Source organism: Oratosquilla oratoria, chromosome 34 (genome assembly GCF_046742065.1).
Source record: "Oratosquilla oratoria isolate Oo_2021 chromosome 34, ASM4674206v1, whole genome shotgun sequence".
Taxonomy (NCBI): domain Eukaryota; kingdom Metazoa; phylum Arthropoda; class Malacostraca; order Stomatopoda; family Squillidae; genus Oratosquilla; species Oratosquilla oratoria.
Window position 1 is genome coordinate 22,522,170 of NC_134810.1, and position 12,500 is coordinate 22,534,669.

Here is a 12,500-nt window from a genome sequence, read left to right on the forward strand (position 1 = left end):
TACTTTGTTCATAAAGTATTTGTTTACCAAACCACCTGCAGGGTCTGGATATAAACATGACTGATAATTCATTGCAGGTATCGGAATCGGTCTCGTATCGGAAGTTTAGAGTAGTATCGGGACGCGTATCGGAATCGTTAAAAATGTTGTTATCTTCCCATTACTTACACCTATGAGGAAGCTCCTGTAGCGTTTTTCATAATACTTCGTCCTCAGTGTCATAATGTTTCGACAGAAGACGCTCTTCTCGCCAACCGTACGCCAAAGACATGCAGTCACGCGATAGAGCACTAAACATTATGAATAATTTAACTTTTTCCAATTTTAAAAAAATTTCGGATGACTTCAGTTGCCAACAATTGCACCTGTTGGAATAATTCCTTCTCAAGAAAATAATACTCGTAATATGGCATCACTGCGCTTGTGTTTGGGGGAAGGAAATGAGAGCGCATTACCAAGTTGTAGTATACAGTGTTAGAATTGTACTCGTAGGGTCCCGTCTCTTGTATTTCCATGTATCAAACTTTGCCTAAAGTACATTGATGTTGTTGGTCTGGATTGCATAATCTAGATTATTTCACAAATCAACACATATATGGGAAAAATTATTCTTCCTAGCATGTTTTAAACAATCTTTCTATTTTTCATTATTTTTTGTACTCGTAGAGTCCCGTCTCTTGTATTTCCATGTATCAAACTTTGTCTAAAGTACATTGATGTTGTTGGTCTGGATTGCATAATCTAAATCATTCCACAAATCAACACATATATGGAAAAAATATTCTTCCTAACATCTTTTAAACAATTTTTCTATTTTTTTTTTCTTTTGATCTCATGCCAACACATTCTCTTTGTTTTTTCTTCCCTACCTTTGGCTGATTTCAAATTTCGGTATCATGTTCAGTCTCTCCCTTCGCCCCTCCAGCGTGGGGAGTCCCAGGTCTTTAGTCTCTCCTCGTACATCCAGATCTTTGTACTATATTCTTTTCTATTTTCTTCTATTTCAATAATGTACCTATTTATTACAATTCATTCACTTATTTACTTGATTTACTTTTATGTACTAATGTATCAGTTGATTAATAAGTTTATTTGTTGATTTATTAATTTACTTTATTTACTTATCTATTCATCTATTTATTTAGTTATTTGTGTTTTATCTATTATCTATTTTATTTGTTTATCTATTCACATATTTATTCATTTATTCATTCATCCATTCATTTGTTTATTTATTCATTCATATACTTATTCGTTTATTCATTTATATATTTAGATGTTTATTTAATTTTATCTTTCTTTTCGTTGCCCCACCATTGCTTCTTCATCGTACTCGTTCTCAGCAACACACACACGCGCGCGCGCATGCACACACACTCACACTAACACACAAACGTGTTAATACAATATAACTTGTTTCTTGAGGTAAAACAACAACGACAGGCAACAGTACTCGCATTCTGAGACTTCCAACGGGTCGTTTCTTAAATTAGTGCACAAACATGAAAAAACAACACTAATTTGTCATTGTCAGAAACAATATGAAAACGAAAATATTTCTATCTTCTTTCCCTTTCATTCTGTGTGTGTGTGTGTGTGTGTGTGTGTGTGTGTGTGTGTGTGTGTGTGTGTGTGTGTGTGTGTGTGTGTGTGTGTGTGTGTGTGTGTGTGTGTGTGTGTGTGTGTGTGTGTGTGTGTGTGTGTGTGTGTGTGTGTGTGTGTGTGTGTGTGTGTGTGTGTGTGTGTGTGTGTGTGTGCGTGTATGTACGTGTGTGTGTGTGTGTGTGTGTGTGTGTGTGTGTGTGTGTGTGTGTGTGTGTGTGTGTGTGTGTGTGGTCCGTTCCTCGTAAAGTCTCTCTAACAAAAACTCCACAAACACTCACGAGCGATGCTACAGTCGAGGCAGTTTAAGAGAGCCTTGACCGTAACTGTTTGGAGAGCTTTTTCCGAGTCTTCGGCATCATTATGAACGGTCCTGAAGCCTTCGCAAGTCTGTCGACTTCGATAGAATCTCAAACTCAAGCGATAAATAATGTCCACATGGATATGGTGAAGACTCTACAGAGGTGGACGAACTCTTGTAGCTACAAGAATAATTCACTTGTTTTTATTCTTCTGTCTCGATACGCATCTTCGTCAACCCCAAAATATTGGACCAAGGTCCCCTCAAGCGTAGAATGCTTTGTGAGAGCATGAGATTGGACCATAATGTTCCGTATGTGTTTCTTCTGTTCTTTTGGGTGTGCAAACATGTAAGAATATATGTATACGAGTCTGTATATATATATGTGTGTATGCAGTAATGTACATTTGTTTGTGTGCACGATGAGTATGCACTGTACATCTACATGTATGGTTATATGTAATTTTATATATCTACATGTACATATATATATGTATCTATGTATTCATCTATACAAAAATATATTAATATACGCATGCATGTGTCTTCACATATGTATACATATAAATATTCGTATATGTTTACATACATATATTCATATAAGTATTCATATATATATATATATATATATATATATATACATAAATATATACATACTGTATGTATGTATCCATATATGCATTTCTGTATGTATGCATACATATGCTTGGATGCATGGATAGCGCACAAAAGACTCGGTGACAGTTTATCTGACGTTTCTTACTCTGCCTGGGGTTCGTTACCAGAGATACAAAAGGTAAATAAATCTTAATTTATTGCGAAAACGCGGTGTTTCAGCCAAGGTCATCAGGGAGCGAGGTCATTTCATGGTGTGCCTTTCACTGGGTCACCTAGGGACTTCCGCATGGCGAGCCAGGTCATCTCACGGAGCACCACTCACGACAGCTTAATAGACACAAATTCATTTGGAGCCTCCTTCACTCGTAAACAACAAATAACTATTTTGCTCTACTGCATGTACAGTCACTGGTAAATGTGTCCAACTTTGTCCTGTTCCCTTGACTTCCAAGCTGATGGCGTAGTCGAAAGTGTAAGGGTCTCGCTTTTGCTTGGTTGTGGCTTCGAATCTTGCACTCATCTCCGATTCCCAGCAGTGACTGTTTGTTTCCTGCCCCAACAGTTCTAAACGCATAAGAGAGTAAAGATGACGGCTTCGGCCGCATCCACGTGCCTCCTGGCGTAAGCTCCTCACCTTCTATTCCCTTGTACCCGTTGGAGGCACGTTTCATATTTCCTTTCCCTTGTCCCTTGGTGGGTTGGATTCTAGTTAACATCTCTTGGCATCATCTTTGCCACTTGTCCAAGTTTACAAGAAAAACTTGTTGACCATTTTGTATACTGGCTCGGGCAAATTGATCAAACCTATTGTGAATTGTTTGGAATGGGAAGGGTGGCTGCATGGGAGATTGCTCAAAGAGACCGTGGTTGGGACTGGCGCCGGCGTGTTGGGTACTGGCGCCGGAGTGTGAGTGATGCAACGCCCCCCCCCCACCCCCGGCGTCTGTTGCCAATTGATGATGTATATCACTTCGACTCTTTGCCAGTCCACTTCGTGCTGCTGCTGTCCCTCACAATGCTACCGGAACTCACCTCTCTCCTGTTTACTGATGTCCTTCTAATCTCGGCATTATTCACAACTCGACGGTGCAGTGGTACCGTTCTTACTGCTAATTCAGCGATCCGAGTTCGAGTCCCGCCTAAGGCAGAAAAGATTCAACACTGCGAGCCAGCACCTAAATTTTGTTGGACAAGGAGTTTTTCGTGTGTGTGCGCGCGCGCGTGTGTGTAAGGTCACAGCATTACTCATAATCGAGTCATATATGACCTCTGAGCTCTCGTCCGGGAAAATAATAGCTGTCGATCACGAGCCAAAACACGTGGTCCATGAACGTGATGAAACCCCCATATACCACGAAACCTAGCTCATGTTGTCTCTCCGGTACTCCCAAAGGCCTCTTTTATGCTAAGAATCATAACCAGTATTTTATTAGTCTTTAGTTTACCTGCGCTTCTATCCTTACGAGCAATCTCGCGCCGCTGCCGTGCTTTACCACGTGGGAGGCCCTTCAAAGACTCTATCTATCTATATACTAATGGCTTCTTCCCCCTTATAATAATGGAGGTAACCAGCCAAGGCACACACACACTCCCACCTATTCCACTCCCATCCACCATCCACTTGTTTCCCTCTCATTTTAGCTCCATGATCGGAAGCAATGCAGCAAGACATAGCACATCACCAGCATGGCCTCTTCGGTTCACGGCGACTCTACCTCCTCGTCCAATTCAGGGTAATATCCCCCTGTAGGGTCGTAAGCCTCCTTCAGACGGTTCCTCTCTTTCCTATGGAGGATGCGGCTTCGTACAGGGTGTCCCAATAAAACGTACTCATCCTTTGGAACGTTTCGTAACGTTGTCCGATCCATTGCTCCTCGTTATTGTCAAATGTGTCTGGAAGATGGTGGTCCTCAGTCTGAACCTTTGCAAACACGCAAGGGGGACTAGACTAGGTGGGAAAAGACTAAGTTTTTTTTCAATTTCAAACTGATAACCAACCATTGTCCAGACACCAATGGATTTGACATTACGTAACATTTCTAAGGGTGAGTCCATTTTTGGAAGACCCTGTATAAGGTGAATATTGATAGCCCTTGAGTAACTGACGTCAAGCGGCTTTACATAATTGGTATTAAATAGATAATAAAGGTAAAGGTGAGGAAATTACGCCTGGAGGCGCTGAGTAGCTGCGGCCGAAGCCGCCACTTTTGCCTCGATATGCGTTTGGTCTGTCGGGGCAAGTAACTAACAGTCATTGCTGAGAATCGGAGAGAAGTGCGGGATTCGAACCCACAGCTAAGAAAATGCGAGACCTGCACGCTTCCTATTACGCCACCAGCGCATTGAATATATAATGTTCTCACAAGATATGCGAAGGTAATGGACTCGTTCCCATATGAAGCGCTACAGAGTTTCCAACAAATCAATAAACTCAAACAAAGCTAAATTCATTGTCAAAGAAATAATAAACATCTTATGCCATCTCCACCAAACGAAGAAAATAATATAATTTTTAGGAATTAGTTTAAGAAATAAACGAATCTTTTGGTTCAAACTAAACCTATGGAGGAAATAAATAAAAATCTCGACATTTTGTCGACATTTTTCAAAGTGAACCCGAACGTTCTGAGGTGCCTTCAACATGACAAGGAAGACGTTGGTATTTCCTGCCTAAACTCCAAGAATGAGAGCAAAGGTGATGAAGAAAATAACCTGTATGTCAGGCAGTTGCAAGGAATATTTTGGGAGAGTATTAAAAGAGACAGTTTTTATCAAAGTGAAGGCGAGTGAGTGACGGTTGAAAAATGGACTTGGCTTCCATCATTTACACTCTGTTTGGACTAATTGCTGCAGGTCAGAGCCGAATACTTAAGAAAAATAATGAAAGAGCATTCATAATCAAATAAAATTATGAACACTAAAATAAGAAATATTATGATTACATACTTTTGACGATATTTAGATGCAGATCATGGAAGAAAATATAGATAAAAATGATTAATGTCGTCTAAATATACACTAATCACACATAACGGCCGTTGTCATCCACAGTTTAGAAAACTCGCAAGGTCCTTTCCTCAGGGCTACCAACTTTAGCAGGGCTGCCATCAAAAGGTTTGTTTACAATATGAATGAGTGTCAAGCTATAAAACCTGAGGAATTAGAAGTCACTTGAACAAGGAAAGTTTATGTTATGTTCGCAACACGCGAACGGACAGAGTTAGTAAGAGGTATTGATCCAAGCACTCTTTCCACTTGTAAACACAATATCAAGGCTTAACATTAAATCTTATTCAGAACAACATAGAACAATATTCTATCATTATTTTCTCCTGATTATTTTCTAGATATTTTTATTGAAAATATGGGAAGTTGAGCTTAAGATATTATAAAAACTATAAACCAATGAAAAGGTTTAAAAAGAAACATTTATTCCAACAACATAAAACCATAGTCTATCTTTATTTTTTTCAGGATTATTTTATTATATTTATATCTAAATTATGGAAGGGTGATCCTAGTACAGCTTAGTAACTATAGACCAGTATCCAGATCCATTTTCTAATATAGTATTTTCCTGATTGTTTTTAGATATTTTCATTCAAATTATGATAGGGTGGGACTAGGATAATTTAGAAAATATAGACCAATAACAAGTCGTGAGATGAAACTTAAATCTAAATATTATAGTCATATTCTGCAATCATATTTCTTCTTGATTAATTTCAATTTTTATTCAAATAATGGGCAGGTGGGCCTAACATATTCTAGAATTAGCAGACCAAGAGGGAAGAATCTAGAAACTATAGATCAATAGATACTCAATATCCACTCTTTGACCTCTTCCTCCGTATGGGGGTATTAACTACATAAGCTTTATACAGTTAATGCGTTATGGGACACTAGAAATACCCCTACGGTCCAGTGTAACGCAACTTTATTTTATGATTGGAGATTAATCTTCTTTCACAAAAAGATTGTTGATCACTTTTAACTTCTACCACCCCTGATTTCTGCCACCATGGGACACTAGAAATACCCCTACGGTCCAGTGTAACGCAACTTTATTTTATGATTGGAGATTAATCTTCCCTCACAAAAAGATTGTTGAGCACTTTTAACTTCTACCACCCCTGATTTCTGCCACCATCCTAAAGGGCCATTTGCACGGTCAAACGATTTGTCAAACAAGTGTTCGAAGTGAAGTTTGACCGTATGAATGGGATATTAGGTTGTCAAACATCACCTCAGACACTTGTTTGACAAACCTGGTTTGACAAACCGTTTGAAAGTGTAAATGGCCTTCCAAACTTCACTTTCGCTATATGAAAGGTGTGATAGAGCTTCTATGGATAGAAGCACTGGTTATCAATAACGGAGGACCAATCCTTAATCTATTTTCTATTCAAAGAATCACACAAAGCTGAATAGAACAGCTAATTGCTTCAGCGCTCTCTACATACTTGCTAAGTCTATTCCATTTGTTAACCACTCTATTGGTAAACTAGTTCTTGTCTATTTTATTCTTAAACACAAATTTGTCCATTAATGCAAATCCTGCCCTGCTGAGAAGGTGTGTCCAGTGCGGGACAAGATTCTTTGGTGTGTAGATAAGTGTGTTGAAGGTCATAATTCATTTAGTAAGCGAAAGTTGTTTATGCAAAAATAAGCGCGTACTTGTACGTGTGTGTGTGTGTGTGTGTGTGTGTGTGTGTGTGTGTGTGTGTGTGTGTGTGTGTGTGTGTGTGTGTGTGTGTGTGTGTGTGTGTGTGTGTGTGTGTGTGTGTGTGTGTGTGTGTGTGTGTGTGTGTGTGTGTGTGTGTGTGTGTGTGTGTGTGTGTGTGTGTGCGCGCCCACAATTGTAATCACGTGACGTCAACTGGGTTATACTTTCGTTTCAGAGACAACAATTTTCATTTGTTTTCGTTTTGTTTGTGTCATCAGATTTCTTCTTAAACGCTTCTACATGATTTCGGGTTCTTCTACTTCATTTTGCAAATCATATTTTTTCATAAATTTATATCTTACTGTAAGATGGGACAAACATAGCCACATGGGGGTAAAACTGGCCATTGTCTTTGTTTCTTAATTATGACAGATAGACAGGGGAATAAAAACACCAACTACTATGTGTTTTGTATAATTTCTCCCTTTATTTTGTTGACAAACATAATTAGGCCAGTTTTACCCCACGTGACTACATAATAGGGAGCGTACAGGTCTTGCATTTGCTCACTTGTGGGTTCGAATCCCGCACTCCTCTCCGATTCTCATTTGAAATAACTGTCACCTGCCCCAACAGTCCCTAAAGTGCATAAGAGGGCAAAGGTGACGGCTTTGGCTGCAGCTACTCAGCGCCTCATGGTGTAAGCTCCTCACCTTATATAAACATACCCTTCCTTTTCATTCGACACACTCACAAATTAGTCATAGCGTGTTTGGGTCTATTTTTCCACTTTCTTATACACCTCAGATAGTATAAATAACAGAATGATATTATATAATAATAACTCAAAGGAAATTACATATTGGTCAAACAAGTTATGCTGGATTCAACTGAAAATATAATAAATCATATTTGCTCCAATTGTAAGACGAGGAGGCGACCCAACGTTGGCAAAAGAAAAAAAAAATCGAGTTGCCTTAACTTTTGGAATGGCCATTTTTCATAACTGAATAAAATTATCTACAGTAAACAAGAATAAATATATCAAGATTGGTGATATTTTGTTAAGACTTTTGGTTTCAAAATGATAGTCTATTGTTGACAAATATATATATATATATATATATATATATATATATATATATATATATATATATACATATATATATATATATATATATATATATGATTCCACTACGTATCAAAAATACACAATACGGTCACTGGCGAGACAAGCCACACACTCTTTCTTGCTTAGCCAATCAGGAACACTTTTGAACGATTTTGATTGGTCAAGAGAGAAAGGGGGCGGGGCTTTGTCACTCTGGAGGTTTGGTTCTTTTTGTCAAATAATATTATATCTAAACTATGATTCCACTTCAGCACTTACCATAATAACACCAGCGCCAATATGGGAATATGCAATCTTCTAGCCATTTTTCTTCTTCCTTTTCCTCTTCCTCTTCCTTCCTCCCCTTCCTTCCTCTTCTCTCCCTCCTTCCTTCAAGCTTGATCCCAACTCACAGTTGAACAGGAAATATGTTCTACCGTGACGGCATAAGCCAAGTTATTCTGTTCTTTGGTCTTTGCTGATGGTGACTGTGCTAATGCTGTGTTACCATGGCCTGTAGTAGACGAGGTAATACCAAGTGATATCAGGTGATACCAGTACAGTTCCGCGCTTTGCTGTAAGAAAGAGAAATGCAATTCTAAGTTACCGGGTTGGTATTGTACTTTGGGTGAGGTATGATTATAGGTCAGTGTACTTGACAAGAGGTACCAGAAATGGAGTATATACTTGAGCGAAGTACAAAATACTGGTACCGGGGCAGACTACCAGAAGTAGGCACAACAAACCGTGGTTCTGGAGGTATGTACTAGTAAGTACACACCGGCCCACTATCGCACTGGGTTGTATTTAGTAATATATATATATATATATATATATATATATATATATATATATATATATATATATATATATATATATATATATAACATATATGTGTGGTGTGTGATTGTCCTGTATCACACTCTTGCATGAATAAAGTCTCCTGTTTGTATTTTTATGGCACGGCCTGCGTGAGTATGGTGTGTTGTGTATTATCATTATTGTTGTTATTGTCACTTGTGGAAAAGAATTTTTGTATATAATTCATAATATGTATGTTATAAAGTAAACCATTGCACAATACACATCTATTGGGGTGTGCTTCCAATATGTTCTGTCAGGTGACGCCTAGCTCAGAAAACGTTACATAATTTGGCGCGAAAGCGTGTTCTTCTTTCCCATTGGCTAGAGGTGGCTGAACTACCTTGTTTAGGCACGTATCGACATCCAGGAAACGTAATCACCCTTTCCCGGGCTTTTTAAGGGCGGGCAGAAAGCGGCTACAGAGAACCAGAGCAGAGATACAAGAAAGAAAATTGAGTAGAGAAGACATTAAAAGAAACAGAACCCCCCCCCCGGGGCTCATCTGAATCTACGTAGATTTTTTTCTACGTTGTCGATTACGACAACTCAACTAAACAAGTCCTTTAGATCTCTACGATTGCATTATACAATGTGTAAGTACCGAACCCATGAATTGGCAAGCTCCACGCAAAGTGTAACCCTTCACTTTTTCATACTTTTTCTACACGCACTCTCTCTTTATCTACTATTTCTCCACAACGAGACACCAAACTATCATCTACGTGTTCGACTACCAGAAGATTCCCCTATCACAAGTTATCGTGCACCAGTCTCTCCTCAAACAACTCATTTGTTCCCAAGACTTAAGAGCTGACCAGACGACTTTCCGTTGGTGCGACTTCTAGCAACCAAAATCAGGACTCGTCTACACCATAATCAAAAATTTATTTCGACCACCTGCTCTTACGTGCTGAATACAGGCGCACAATTAGCTACTCTAACTGGTAACTGTTTAAGTACCTGTTTATAATTCATATAGAATATATGCATTTAGATTTTTCTTATTCTATGTACATTTGTGTTGTGTCTATTTTACAATTGTATATGATAATTAATTTTAACATAGAGTTTGATTATCCTGCCTGAACTCTGTCACTCGTACGAGCTGCGAACGGCTTTATTTATTTTTTTATTTCGCGACTAGCCTGGTATATATATATATATATGTATATATACAGTATATATATATATATATATATATATATATATATATAGTATATATATATATATATATATATATATATATATATATAAAGTGGGTGGGAAGAAGAAAGATTTGGAGCTTTATTCCGAGTTTTATTCTTGACTAGTTTCGCTACAAGCTTTTTCAAAACAATAGTGCTACAGGGCTAGAAGTGGCGCATATGTATGCATGCATACTTTTCTGAGTGTAAAGGAACTCGTATGTTACAATGACGTAAGAATAATTTAAATGGTAATGGAAATTATTGATAAACTAAATTAATAACATTGTGGCAAGAAAATTAGTACTACTAGAAAAAATTATAATAATGATAGCAAAAGAAAAATAATAAGAATAAGAATTATTTTAACTAAAACGAAAAATGTGGCAAGGAAAGTGTGAGATTTAGTCCGGCGGTCTGGTGCATGGTACGGAGTTCCACTCATTAAGGGTACAAGTGGCTGTGACTTTTACCCACTTTAAGTCTCCTGTCCTTTTGTTTATGTTGTTGTAATTAGCTATGTGCAGAGATTCGATTATTTTTCTTTGTTTTCTGTATAGTCTTTGGGCCAAAATGGTGGATTTCTACCAAAATGGTAAATGTCCTTCGGCGTCTACGTCGTTTACGAGGGTGTTTGTCTCACAGTGGTATTTAATGTCCGCTTTGTGTTTTCTGGGTCTGTTTGTCAGTTCTCTGTATGTTTCTCCGAAGTATACGCTGTCGCATCCGTTGCTGGGAATTTTGTAGACTATGCTGATGTCGCTGTGATGTTTTGTGTTCTTCTTCCTAACCAAGTGTCCGATCTTCTTTCGCGTGTCGTTAACAACAACTAAACCTGAAGGTCTAAGTATCCTACTTAGTGTGTGGGAAGAGCCAGAATCTAGGACCTCGATGAAACGTAGGTCTGTTGTTTTTTTTTTCTATTGTTGACATAGGTAGCTTCTCGAAGTGATGATTTGAGATCTGAGCTACCTACATCAAAAATAGAAAAGCAAATAAAAAGAAAGAGACCTACGTTTCATCGAAGTCCCAGATTCTATTCTTTTTCTCCCCTACAAGGGAGTTAGCCAAAATCAAAAGGCATAAATTCACTCCCACCCATTTCATCCCCACATACTCCACTCTCATTCACCACCCCTCCCTCCCTCCCTCTTTTCTTGGCTCCTCCTGGATGACGGGTCATCCCTGCATCTCCCCCACTGCCCTGAATTCAGAACATATTACTGTTCTTTTCAATATATTTTAGTGTACGAGTACTGAAGGGAAACCTAAGCCAGTGCTGTGGATCGAGGAATCGAACGCGTGGCAATGCGGCGTCGACTGCACCTTGGCGTGCGTCGACGACTCACATTACCTTGAACACGGTACATACATCGTAAACTTTTTCTTCGTCCAATACTAGACCAATCCATTTAGCTACAGGGACGGACCTTGAACGAAACGTGGTCCAAATCAACCGAGAACCCCCAAGGCAGCTCCTCAGATGAATAAAATCCTTCATTATTGAACAAAACAGAAAAAATATATAAAGAATATAAAATGCGCTGGTTACCGAATTGAATGTCGTGATACCGGTATCTTTGATTTGTTGTGACAACCATGAAGGGACGACAGCTAACAGTCCAAAGAGGGTTTTAACTGACTTAGATTTAATTCAGTGTGGGGTCCGCAAGCCTCTCACCTATACAAAGGAGCAGTTTAGCTTTTCGTGCAGCAGCCTTTATAATAAAGGTTGTACTAAGGCCTGGCGGACGCTTCTGCCCGTTGCCTGGACTCAAACATACACATCAGCCTTTGTACAAAATTCATTCACCCTCCCCCGTCTTATGTACTCTGTGCCCTTTTTATTCTAAAGGCTGTCATACTAACCTTAGTACAAAGGATCTCTTGACGGAATCCGTCTCACAACTAAGAGTACAATCCTTATTCCACCCCTTAGTCCATGTCCAACCATATTATTAAGGACAAACCTTGTTACGGCTGTTGGGGACATGTATCACACAAAGGCTGTGATTACAAAGGTTTATAGTGCTTCAGTACAAAAAAGGCTAAAGTGTGCAGTTCCTAGCGAGGCCTTTGTATGTGTGTATAAATATGTGTGCGTATGTGTGTGTGTTTTTGTTTGCATGCATGTGTGCACATGCAAACATGCAC

General features: G+C 38.8%; 1 protein-coding gene across 2 annotated transcripts in view; it reads right to left on the reverse strand.

Moving 5' to 3' along the window:
- Positions 1-12,500, reverse strand: part of LOC143018107 (glycine receptor subunit alphaZ1-like) — a 151,338-nt gene that overhangs the window by 123,383 nt on the left and 15,455 nt on the right. For both annotated transcript variants that reach the window (XM_076173228.1, XM_076173227.1), the window contains exon 2: positions 8,578-8,873. In XM_076173228.1, coding sequence (XP_076029343.1) covers positions 8,578-8,624 — 47 coding nt within the window. In that variant the 5' untranslated portion in view covers positions 8,625-8,873. The remainder of the gene's footprint in view (positions 1-8,577; positions 8,874-12,500) is intronic.